The sequence below is a fragment of the Sander vitreus genome, chromosome 1 (genome assembly GCF_031162955.1).
Source record: "Sander vitreus isolate 19-12246 chromosome 1, sanVit1, whole genome shotgun sequence".
NCBI lineage: Eukaryota > Metazoa > Chordata > Actinopteri > Perciformes > Percidae > Sander > Sander vitreus.
Window position 1 is genome coordinate 689,755 of NC_135855.1, and position 13,822 is coordinate 703,576.

At 40.9% G+C, this 13,822-nt stretch overlaps 1 protein-coding gene across 2 annotated transcripts in view; it reads right to left on the reverse strand.

Annotated features, from left to right (window-relative positions):
* Nucleotides 1–13,822, reverse strand: part of ntrk3b (neurotrophic tyrosine kinase, receptor, type 3b) — a 223,950-nt gene that overhangs the window by 13,443 nt on the left and 196,685 nt on the right. Inside the window, exons 12-15 of one of the 2 annotated variants that reach the window (XM_078259942.1) lie at nucleotides 11,565–11,695; nucleotides 6,534–6,706; nucleotides 4,455–4,698; nucleotides 2,990–3,058 (exon numbers count right to left, since the gene is read on the reverse strand). In XM_078259942.1, the coding sequence (XP_078116068.1) occupies nucleotides 2,990–3,058; nucleotides 4,455–4,698; nucleotides 6,534–6,706; nucleotides 11,565–11,695 (617 nt within the window). The remainder of the gene's footprint in view (nucleotides 1–2,989; nucleotides 3,059–4,454; nucleotides 4,699–6,533; nucleotides 6,707–11,564; nucleotides 11,696–13,822) is intronic. The other variant, XM_078260759.1, reaches the window with a different exon arrangement.

A 13,822-nucleotide genomic window follows, 5' to 3' on the forward strand; every position in this document is an offset into this window, starting at 1 on the left:
CAAACGTTGGTTACTGTCTGACGTGAACCAGCGCGAGGTGCACGTGTGTAAATTTGACCGGCACAGAATGGGCTATAGCTGAGGCTGGTCACTGGTCATGGCCCATCAATCAGTCCATCTCTACAAATTAGCTGTCAAGGGCCATCATGTTTACTGCAATGCATATTGTACTAGTAACTCTGCTCTGTATTAAAGAAGACATGCAATACTGTAGAAAGAAAGCTGCCATTACACTGTGCGAAATTAAAACATCTATTAATGATATTTGAGAAGACCCGGGCTCCTCCATCTGTCCCCTAGATGCTGTTCCTGAAACATTTCTGGTAAAAAAAAAGGCTTCTTTACTGTCATTTATACCTTCATAAACATGCAGTGCTTCACTCTCTGAACTCAGAAAAACATTACCTGATATATCGTGAGGCAGTGGTATAAAACACCTACATAGCAGATGCCAGTGCTGCCGGCGGCCGGTGCAGGATCTGCAGGTGTCTCTTTTGAAACAACACAAAAGCGCATTCAGAGCAGGCGGAGCAGGAGGATATGACAGATGGGTGTGATTTAGGACAATATTCATCTCTTTCTTTAGGTTGTTCCCTCCTGCTGTAAAGTGTCTCGGGAGTCCCAGAGGGCAACAAGCGTCAATACGACTAGTCAGCGATGGGAGGATTGTGTACTTGGCAGGGCGCTGCTATTTATAATCACTCAACACAGGGAAAGTGTCCAATACGGTTAGGAGCTCTTATCTCTGGGCTCTGTCAATATTCCTCTGTGTAGGCGGGCAGTGATGCTATCACAACGCACCAAACAGCAGCGTGAAGCTGGGCAAGGCAAGGCCACACACACACACACACACACACACACACACACACACACACACACACACACACACACCACCTTAAATTCAAACTGATACTTTTTTAACAAACCAGTTGAAAACTGGTTTCTGACTAATCCAGCATACATATTTGCAAGAACTATTCCTTACTGCAGTGTGTGCGTCTGTGTGTGTTGATTCACTAAATTATTCAATGAATTATTCAAATGTCTAAACCTTCCTCAATAAGTGTACCACTGAGTTTGATAGCAGGAACCAATGCAAATTCTTTGGATTTATTTTTTATTTTACTATGTATCTTGCTGCATATTCCCCTTTTATCACACTGCGGTCCTTTTCACTGCTAACTCCATTGTTAGCCAGTGCAGAGAAAGTGTAGATACATGTGGAGTAACCAGCTGCTTCTTTTCACCCGTCAGTCTTATGTGTTCGGATGTCCAGCCCGCACTACACAGACACCCTGAGCAACCAGCACGGGTCTTTAGTGTAGTGTCAAGGACATGATCCCTCACTGGCTTCCTACTTATGAATATAATTGAGTCGGGCACCGCAGTACCCCACAACACCCTGACACTCCCTTATTAATATACTGTATCTTTCACTCACAGTCACTTACATAATCTAAAAGTATAGACATACATTTGAATAAGAATAAAGTACAAAACCCAACTAACACAGCTTCTTATTTCCCTGTTAGTTCTTATATCTGTTGAAGCCTCTTGCAGCTACTCTTTGTCTGTCTTTTGACTGACCAGTTGACTCACAGCACTTACAGTATACTAGGCTTATAATTGTTCAGACAAAAACAATCTGCTGAACCAATTAATCTTTAAACTGAGCAGTGAGTGCCTGCTAAATGAGCTGTGACTCGGTCTTTACAGACAATTAGCTGAAATGTTCTTTGCGCCAAAACAAGGAAACACACAGTTTTGTCCTGTATTTGTCCAGAGGGGCCCAGTACGCCCACAGTTGACATCATTTGGTGATCTTAGCAAAATTAAATAAATACATAACAACAAATCTACCTGACCTGCTAATATACGTGTTATTTGGCTGTTCTCTCTACTTTATTTACCAATTTAAACAATTTTTACTGGTATGACAAATATTAAATGATGTACAGTATATTGCCATAGCAAAGATTTTGTAATGAAAAAGACTTAATTAGATTGAATTAGACACTCATGTAAGGAGGGAGAGAAATGCCAATATAGCCCAAGAAACTCCTGCTCAAACCTAAATATATGTCTCGTAGACTAACTTTCTCCTGGCAGAAGTAAAACATTTTTTAGAGGGTTTTGTTTGTATGTGCATCTCAGGCTACTACAGTGAGCCCAAACATGAATTCATAAGCCTCCGTGGAATAATAATTATTCAGATGAGACACACACAAAATGCGTGCATACTCCTATTATTGGAACAGGGAGACTTGATGCTGCACAAACCTACATGCAAGATGAATAGCATAAGATCATAGTAGTAACCACAGTTACCATAAAACTGGCCTACATGAAGCCGCCAGTGTCTAAACATTCAATTATCCTCCTCCACAAAGAGCTCATTATTGTTCAAGACTGTGAGTAGAGTATTTATATGGCATTGATGCTAAACCCACAATAAGGTTAGACTATTACATTTCAGGAGTGGGGCTGGAAAATAAAAATATGCCATTAAGCTATGTCACAGAGCACAAGGAAAGTCTTTGATATTCTGTAATTTAAATTGTTTCACATGAGCACAAAATTTAAAGCACAAATGTTGGAATTTATGTATGTTTGAGTTGTTGTTAAGTTTTATGTTATTTGGTCTTAAAAGCCTCCCTCCCACTGCTCCGCTGTGATCAGAGATCTTTAAACAGAAATATAAATGACCATTTTTAATAAAGTCAGAGTACGGATTTGTTCTGTCCTCAATGACCACCTAAAACTTGTCTATCCACAGGGCCAAAACACACACACACACACACACACACACACACACACACACACACACACACACACTTTTGCCATCATTTTTTAAAAACCCAAACAAAATATTCAGATTTTAATAATATACACACCACACAGAGGTGCATGGAGGAGCAATGTACCAAACACTAAAGACATCTCACTCAAATGTCCTTACAAATCATTTTATATGTGAAGAGCTGCTCACCCAGCAGGCAAGTACTTCATAACTGCTGGCGTTTCCCCCAGCACGGTCCGAACTGGCCCAGCTGCCACGCTGGGAAAACAAAATCAGACGCACCTAAAGTCATTTCACAAGACCAGGCTGTTCAAGGGATCCAGATATGTAGCAGCCATCACTCCATAATATCCACTTATTTATTCAGCAAAATGCTAAAATCTTCAGCCCAGCAGTAGCGGCCTGGTTTGCAGTGTTCAGAGTTGCTAATGGTGTTAAACAGTAGAGAGGACATGAATGGGAAGCTATATAAACAAGCATCAGGCTGGAGGCTCCTACCACACTGCTGAACCTCTTCGTCCTCACAGGAATGTATGAGGGCTGGTGTGGGAGAGCTGTTAACTCTCCGTAGAAAAGGAAACAAAAACGTATAAACAAAAAAACAACCCAAAAAAGAGCAGCATTCTTGACCCCTTAGAAATATATTTTTAGTTAGCAGGCCCAAAGGATTTATTTTGGGTTGATTTGGACTCAATTACAAACAAAGTAAAAAGTATTGTGAACATCCATAAAAAATTCCTTTTTTTGGTTCAGGTGGAGTCTAGTAAGGCATATGCCTTACTGCATGTGCCTTGTGTTAAAATGTACAGGAAGGGACATAGTAGGGGTGTAACGAGACCCGGTACTTTGATAACATGTCGGTACCAAAATTCTCAAAACGTGATGGTACTCTACAGTACCGTATGTACCGGGGGATACAATTCTTCCAGACCTGATGAGGGCAGTATATGCCTAAGTGTTGTAGTCTGCCGCTAAAGGACGACCACCAGCCCAGAAAAACAGAGCACCTCATCTCCGCTGCCGTGCAGGACGGCTTGACCGCAGACAGAAAGTAAAGTCTGTTTCTCTCTGCTGTTGTCTGTCACAACATTAGCTGCGATAGCTGACATTAGCAAACTTTAGCGCTTGTTTTAGCCGACCTCTATAACGTCAATAAAGTTAATTTTAACCTGCACGGTTTTAAATGAAAAAATAACAACGGCACAGAGAAACTAATTAAACATTCTCTCCTTGCCCCCAGCACACTCCACACCAAAACATAACGTTGAAACAAAAAAAACTGAAAAGAGAGTGACATGAGACTGCCTCCCCCCCCCCAAATGTATAAATAAAGGAATTAATTCTCAATTATTTTTCTTTTATTTATTTATTTTTTACCGTGGTATCGACTTTGGTCTTACCAGTATTATGTACTTTTGGTGGTATCGGTACTGACTACTATATTCATGGTATCGTGACATCCCCAGGGCACAGTGACATTTTTTCCATTTGAACATAGGTGGAACATAGTTTCTATGGAAAACATATTTTAAGTGTGGCAAAAATGAACATTTCTTTCATCTTTATCACTTTGGGGGTCTGACCTCTGAAATGTCTCTAGCCCCCCAGTATTTTGATGGAAAAGACATAAATTAGAATGGTGGTGAAGTCTTACCCTGTAGTAGTCACTGCTGTAGATGTCCCTGGACATGCCGAAGTCTCCAATCTTAACCAACAGGCCATTGCCCACCAGACAATTACGGGTTGCAAGATCTCTGTGGACAAAGTGCTGGGAGCCCAGGTAGACCATGCCCGAGGCAATCTGAGTGGCGATGTGCAGCATCTGGGAAAGGCCCAGCTCTCCGTTAGACTGCAGTGGCTGGCCATCTACCAGGATCATGGCGTCTGGGCCGTGGGCTCTGGGTTACAAAAAACAACACACATTGATTTGATTTGAAGAACTAATATTGATGATGGAGTCCTCTCTTCTCTGTTTTTAAAGTAAGACTAGCGGCCACTGTGGCCAGAAGTGGAAATTGCAGGCTAACTAAATGTTCTGAAACAGTCACAAGTAGTGAAGAGTCCTAGCGTTACTGAACTGACTCAGCAATGTCCATCATGAAGGAATATCTGTCTAGAGTGGGCTAACATTAGCCACAATACACCTGTGGTTACAGACCAAATAAGTATTGACTTGTGGTATGTTTTATTGCTTAGGAATTAAACATTTCATTTCTCATGGAATGTTAATATATTTGTGTCATTTAGTCCTTTTAAAGTTACATAATCTCACTTTAACAACTAGAAGTGGGAACCTTTAGAGCCTTTTCAGCACGACAGACTGTGACATCACTGCCCCTTTAAAAAGTAACCCAAAGCTCCTTAGAGTCCTAATAAACCCTTATCCTGGCAGTGTTGGTGCTTCTTTGTATTTTCTGAGAATAATTAACATAACAAAGACAGACTGCAAGAAATATTAACACACTAACTATACCCTGCAAGTACTCAGGCAGCTTTATTTGCAATGATAAACTGTTAAGTGTCAGTTTTTATTATTTTTGGGGCTGAGTCTTTGGTGGTTTGGAGCAGTTTTTGCCATAATTTTCCATATCCCAGCCTGTCAGGAATTTTAACCAAGGCTCAGGAATTTCATCAAGGTACTCTAAGTTGTACATTTACCAGAAAAAGCTCTTTCCGTGCTTAGCATTTGTGGGTGACAATGAACAACTCATTTCCTGTGAGAAGGTCCTTCTCGTCACTGTGACTACAGATGGAATTTCTCCCACTCTCTCTCTCTCAGGCGGTGTGGAATAATTCAGCCCTACTGTAGAGGGATTAGTAGTACTCTTCCTTAGTGTGTCTTTGTGTATTTCTACCTCTCTTTTACTTCAGAGAAATCTACTATTGGCTGAATGAGTGCAGGTCGCCTCTTCCTTTATCTGAAGGTTGAGCTGGACGCGCACATCAGATACTCTATTCATTCCTACTGATTCCCCACACATCTCATTTGTTAAATGTGACCAACAGGACAAATAGACCAGAAATCAGCTGCGTCTTGCACCTTGCATGAAAGAATTTCATCATTCGTGACATTGCCTTTCATTGCAGGAATGATTTCCCAACAGAAAGTCTTCACGCACTCTTGAATCAAATACACACTCAATTGTAACATGTCATCTTTTCAACTATTGCACAAACTTCAAAAACAAGATAGACCACACACACACACACACACACACACACACACACACACACACACACACACACACACACACACACACACACACACACACACACACAGCTGCTGTCAATGCACTTGAAACAACACACTTCTGTCCCAGACTCCTCCTGTACACACTGACATCAACTCCAGTGAAGCTTCCCATTACCAAAGGGCTCGCTGTACAGGCATCATGTCGCCTTTGTTGAAGCTTATCAGAGGTCACTTCCCTCGGTACAGTCTGACATTACGGAACAAAAGCTATAGCACTCATGTTTGCTAACCCAGAAAGCTGTGAAGTTTGCTGGATATTGTATCGTATCAAGTTTTACACTTACTTACTGTTAATACGTTGGTGGATAATTCTTTCTACAAGTCACACCAGTACCTTGAGTGAATATGCCACACACACACACACACACACACACACACACACACACACACACACACACACACACACACACACACACACACACACACACACACACACACCAATTAGGCTTTCACCCACTATAGTTTCAGTGAAGAACTGACCTGAGGAATTTGTTGAGGTCTCCATGCTTCATGTATTCGAACACCATGATGAGAGGATCTCCGTCTACACACACTCCATAGAATTTAACGATATGGTCATGCTGCAGATTGGTCAGCAGCTCTGCCTCCCTCTGGAAGTCCTTTCTTGCCGACAGGTTGGGATCTTTCAGTGTCTGAAAGGAAAAACACAAAAGTAATCTTCACGCATGGAAATGGATGGTGGCCTGTCGCAGTCCAAGTTTGGCGAAATCAACCAATGTATCCATTGTAGCCCTTAGCTCATTACAGTCCATTGTGTCAGTCATTTGTCTAATGGTAAATTCCAGTGATTGATGATGGAAGCCAGGTATAAAACTATATATACTGTAACTCCAGATAAATGTTGTATGTTATCATTATAATTATACTGGTACATAAATTGCTTGTTCATTCGTTGAAGCAAAACATATGAGGGCAACTTCCTGAACATGAAATTGAAAATGTTTGACTACAAATTGATACATTTTAATCATGGTGAGGTTTAAGACCAAAACCATGTCTCCTGTAGAGGAGGCATATAATAAACCCTGTCCTTGGTTCAGCCTAGACATCCGGCCATTCCAGGAACACACCTTAAATTTGTCCACATCCTGTGTAGGGCCCCAAACGTGTGCAACATTGTAAGTTTTACCCTGTGCTCTTCATCTTTCGCCTACCTTTCTCTATAATTCAATTAGTTAACTCCTCTTTGGTTTGAATCGTCCATTCAGTACACCCAAATTGTCCTTCAATTTGGAGCCATGCTAGAGGCGTGGACGTAGGGTTGACAATGTCTGTAGTTCGTCAGTCCTTCACTTTGGTCCACACTGAAATATCACAACAACTATTGGATGGATTGTCACAAAATTATGTACAGACATTCATGGTCCGCAGTGGATTATTCCCACTGACTTGATCACCTCACTTTTCTTCTAGCACCACAATGGAGCTGGCAGATTTGTTTTTGAGTGAGATGGCTCATCAACTGCTAATTGATTTAGCATGAAATTTGGCACAGATATTCAAGGTCCCCAGTAAGTTCTAACAATTTTATGGCTGTAGACGTCTCATGTTGTTGGCCTCACCATCGTCTATTAATTCCTGATGATGGACATTTCGTCAGGCATTAATCCTTCCATAGTTTTCTAAAAGATATTTAGATAAAGATGAGAGGCCCTATGTGAGGGCCTAACACCACAATATACAAGGTTGGACGTCATACAGTATCTTTGGAACTCTTTCTTTATACCCAATCATCTGTTCCCTTTTGTTACTGCTTCCAGCTCATGTTGTCGATGCGCTTGTTTGCCCACCTCCTCCTTTAATCCTACCAGCACAAGCTTGACTCCATGGGAATAGAGAAGATAGCAGGGGGAAAACAGTTACCGTTTGATTTTTGGGTTCGCCTGATAGTCAATGGTAAACACAAGATTGGGCCTACACCAAATTCTGTTAAATTTCTTTTAAAGCTTTGAAACTGTGAAGTAGTCTGTCCTGATTGAACAGCACTTCATCTGTTATTTAGTAATACAGTGTACAGTAGGTGGATATGCATTATATCCACCTAATGACCCTGTACATAGTTTTTAGGCAGCTGGCTGAAACAACTTTACACAAAACAAATTGATCTGATTGGTTCACGGATCAAGCAGGGAGTGCCTTGAACTCCTTTGAAGTGGAGTACACAACAAATATTGTAATATGTCAATTGAAGGTGCCAGTATCAGATAAAAGGAAATAACAGCAATAGCATGCTTTATTGCAGCCTCTGTTGGAGAAAAAAGACTCTTGACACATCATCCGTAACAAGAAAACACAGCAAGTTGCCTCTCTTGATCTCCTTGGCCTGGAGTCCTGCTTTCTCAGCGTGCTGCTGACGTTATTACAGATGGAAAGACCTTGGGATGGAAATACATTTATTCATATGTGCTGTTCTTGCAGTGAAGTGCTGGAGGTGGTTGAGATGTACGGCAGAGTAGGTAAAATGGCCATAAAACTCTATTACCAAATCAAACCGCACTCTTAAGGAAATGTTTTGTGTCTGGGCATCCCTCCAAAACAATACTGACTACAATAAATTGAGGCAAAGTGCTGCAATGAATTTTCCCTTTGTTGACCTTTAAGTGTATTCAGAGAGCCTCTTTCTGCTTTATCACATACAGGAACATGTCCAGATGAATATGCACATTGCATTGTGTTTAAAAAAAATAAAGAGGTCATTGTAAAGGATTCTTATTATAAATGTATTCTGTAATGCTAAGAAAAGGAAGTGACAGCCAGACATCATCTTCATCTTAACTCCTCCACTAACTTTTCCTGTCTGGAATGTGATCGCCTCTTTTATTATTTTCCACAAAACACTCACTGTCAAGGTCAGGGCGGTTTTCTGACTGAATTTTCTTTTTCTGGGTTTGCTGAGTCTGCAACCTCATACTCAGTATCACCCTGCTTCACATTCATACAGTAGATGCATATTCACACTGCGAGCTGGCAAGCACAACCTAATGTTGAGCACTTTGAAAGCATTGAGAGCCACCACACATGTGCAATGGTTCTCAACGCTTTAAGCTCTTCAAAACAAAGCATCATGTTCACTTTGCTTGACAGTAATTGCAGGTCTCTTGGCTGATAGTTAAACAGGTTTTGAATGGGTACAAAGACAGGTAAAGACTGGGGAACCCAACCCCAGGTTAGAGAGCCCTTAGCCACCAAACCAACCACTTTATTTATTTTTGTCTACATTGTGTCTCAAGTTAAAGATGCCAAATCTCCCTACTAACAATATTCATTCTTGATTTTTGTATTCGTAAATGTCCGTAATGCCAACCTTGATCAGTGACAACTATTGTGTAACATGGTAGTGATTCAACCTACTGTACACCATGTTAATGGAAGCTAATGGCCTTTTTCCATTACATGGTACCTGCTTGGCTCTACTCGGCTCGACTTGACTCGGCCGCGGTGCCCCGTCCTCCTTGTTCCATTGCAGATTTAGTACCGCGTCATGCCTGAGGTGAGCGTGGCTGGTCGTCATAGCGACGCCGCAGGAAACTGCCATGACCTAACGCGCCACACACACAGAACGTGGAAGGTGTGTTGTTTTTGACTCTCAGCATGTGGCTGTTTGCCAGAAGACACATTTAGTTTCTAAAGAAGCTGGAGGCAGCATAAAAAACACAGCTGGCTAAACTATTTAAAAATGGTGAGTTTGTTCAGGACACCCCCATCTGTTGCTATAGCAACGATGATGCAGTGATTAGTGACGATTCTCTCTGGCCAATCAGTAGTCTGCAGGTTTTCACGTCACCTTTTGGTATCGCTTCAGCTCGCTTGGAACCTCGACGGAGGTGATACTACATAAAATACCTGTTGGCAGCTACCAGGGACGTGTTATCAGAATGGAAAACCAAAAAAGGCGAGTAGAGTCGAGGCGAGTCGAGCAGGTACGCTATTTGAGAGAACAATGGTAGGGATTTTCTGCAATCCCCCACTGAACCTTTTTTTCCTCCCAAACTGTCATTTTCAGTAGTAGTTTGACATTTTGGGAAAATATGCTTAATCACATTCTTGCTGGGAGTTAGTAGAGAAGATTGATGCAACTCTAATATGTGTCCATTAACTATACAGCTACAATCAGGAGACAGTAAGCTTAGCCTAGCTTATGTGCCACACTCCAGTCTCCCTATGTAACACTAAGTAGTTTACTCCATAGTGAGCAGCAAATTGGGATTTTGGACTCATACTAATTCTCATAATTTTGTGTCATCACTGACAGGAGTAGAGTTGCAGAGTTGCTTGTGCCAGAAGGCTTGCTAACTAGTAGTCTCACATTGCCAGACCTTCCTCCACAGCACTGCAGAGGAAGGTCTGGTTAGTCCACACAGCATTCCTGGATAGGAGAAAAACGTGCTCTAGCATTTCTTTAAACCAATCACAATTATCTCGTGCTAAGCGCCGGACGCAGCAACGGTGCCTCTGCAAAATAGCCTCGGGAAGGAACTTGTTTTGGTGGAACATGTGGATGTAGGGAGGCAAGCTCTTGAATTAAAATGGCTGTCGAGTGTGTAATGAGAATTCTACTGGTGGTCAGTTATGGCTCGGAGGGTGTTTCTCGAATCAACCGAAGTTTAGGATGCCAACACAAAGAAAATGGAAGGTGAGGGACATGCCACCACTGGTGGCACTAAATGAAATGTTGTCTATATAGACTAGCTAACTAGTGACTATTGGTAGGACTAGTGGAACCAGCAGATGTATAGGGTGATGGTTGTTGGACTGTGGAGTAGGCAATGACATTCACATTAAACTGCTTATCAAGCAAGTTGGGCCAGCCACTGTAACCTAAGCAGATACAGACACAAGGCCGGGTCATGCCACTGAGTGTCTGCTCTTTGCTTGGGTAAGAGTAGGATTTAAAGGCAGCTTAAAGGTAAGTTAGCTCAGAGCTAGAGAATGGTGTCAGAGGGCTCACTAGATTTATGATGGCACAGCCCACTGCAGGACCTAGTCATAGGTCAAAGCATGATTCAACATGCCTACTGGGCTTACATAGGAAGGCTCACCTAACTTTTGGCACAACTGCACGTGTGCTTTTCAAATCTATAAAAAGAGTCACACTGCATCATTGTGGGGTTGCTAGCAGTAAGTAGTGTACATGAACACTACTTGTTTTGTTCCATTGTGGAATTATTGAAAGCTCTATATTGAAGATAAGGATAGATGTTCCCCGTTTCCAGTCGTAGCTTCATCATATTTTCATATGGATATAAGTGGTGATCTTCTTCATCTTTTCTTATCTAACTCTCACAAGAAAGGGAATTGAGAAAGTGTATTACCCAAAATGTCAAATGATTCCTTATGGGCTTTCACAGCACACACACACACACACACACACACACACACACACACACACACACACACACACACACACACACACACACACACACACACACACACACACACACACACACACACACACACACACACACACACACACACAGAGAGAACACATACCTTGACAGCTACCAGCATTTTGTCCTTGGTGGGGCTGAGGTTGTAGCACTCTGCCAGGAAGACTTTTCCGAATGCTCCTTCACCCAACTCCCTCTTCAGGATGATGTCTCTCCGCTTTATATGCTGGACAACTAAACCACAGGCAGGAAGGTATTAAACGTAAGTAAATTATTATAGGACTACAAAACATGCTAGATATTAGAAAAATATATTTAGAGGGATAATTTCACCCCACATGAATGTCATCATCTCTAAAGCAGGAGAATTAACAAATGCAAAAGAGAAAAAAGAGAGGCAAAAAGGAGACCGAGAGATTATGAAGCAGTGAAAGACAAGAGAAGCAGAGAGAAAGAGAGAGAGAGAGTACTGGCCTCTGTGTGTGCTGCACTGTGGGTGCAGCTACTTTGTCCTATTTTAAATTCTAGTCAAGATCTCAAGTTTCTAAAGACGCAGTATTAAATATATCATGCTAAATAACAAGAAAGGGATTAGAAAATGATGCACAACGCATCTTACATTTTCTTTTTGATATAATCGTGAATCCATAAAATAACATCTTGAATGTTTGAATATTTCTCTCAATACAAGTGTGATACAGCTTCAGTGAAGCAGTTACCGAATATGTGACATTGTCAAACTGCAAAAAAACAAAAACAAAGTTTATTTGACTTTGAAGCTACTTAAAAGAGAATATTGGGAACATTAGGGTTCAAGTGGTTTTAAATCTCCAAAGCGAGATGACACTGGACCTGCAGAGCTGCAAATCACTTATCTGGATTCCTTGTTTTTTTTTCCTGTTGGCATTGAAACAACACAGGGGGACGTTTTCTAATGAGAACAAAATTGTAAAATGTCTACTTCTGAAAAATCTCTGTGAGGTAAATAAAACAACTAGCTAAGCTCTGTCTCTATATGTCATATTCTATTCTTTCCTAATAACTCTCTCAAACAGGATCATTTTAGAGTTACAGGATATATATATATATATATATATATATATATATGTATATGTATTTAAGACATTGTGACCTTCAATCTTTATTTTTATTAACTGCAGTCTTTGTGATCACAGAACTGAAGTGTCCTGTCCTATTGATTAGCCGAACAAAACTGTCTTGCAAGTTGACCACAGTCATGAGAGTAAGAGGCAGGATAAGTGAGAAAGACAGATAGGGGAAGAAAGAGAAATAGTAAAACAGAAATATGGAGCCTGGTATGTTTCAGGGGTAAAACTTTACCCCTGATATCTGCCAAATATGAAAGAGTTGAAAAAGTGTGTCCTGACAGAACTGCTTTTCATGCCTCACTCTGAATAAAACATGACAGCTTGGTTAACCATTACAATTCAACTGCTTTTATAACAGTGTACACATAAACACACTTATATATTTATACATACAGCATACCATAGTCTGGGTGAATACTTGATTATGATTGGCTGCAGGGTGTACATTAAAAAGTGATACAGGAGACCTAAGTAGTTCCAGTGAAACTGTCTGTTTACTGTTCCAAATGAATGCGCTACATAAAATAAAATAAAAATCTGAATATATTATTTGCAACACTAAATGAAGTCCTTCAGTGCCTCTTCCTCTGAACACCACAAGATGTTAGTAAGTTACACCGCCCCTCTGAACTTACTTTGTTTCACATTTAGAGATAATCTCAAATCCCATTCATTCACTATTCAACTCGCTACTTCAGACTGCAGCCGACAGTACACATGGTGTATCATTTGTTGACAATGACATGGCTTGATAGCTAGCCTCTCTTGTTGTTATACATACTGTCAAATTATATTTACTGATACAACCGTACACAAGATTATTCACTTTGAATCTTGCTAGCATCACATTCGCTTTCTGGCTAAAGTCTGGCTCAGAGCTGAGCCAAAGGGGTGATTTAAGCGGACTAGAAATAACTCCCGTTGCCAGGTCGTATCCAAGGTCCGTCTTATTTACTGGAGAAGTGGACAACGTTTCCATTGCATAATAACCTTAAGGGATGGGAATGAGTGTTCCAGGTATTAGTCTGATACTAAATAGGGAAACAGAGTTATTATTTAAAATAACTGGATTTTAATTGCAAAATGCATGAAAATATAAATTAATGGTCATAAAAAGTGACCATGGTATAAGCAGGTCAATGCCCTTTAAGGTGTCCATAATCAGGAATTAATGGCCTCCCAGTTGTCCATTAATTCCTGATAATGGACATCTCATCAGGCATTAACCCTTCCATAGTTTCCAGATAAGACA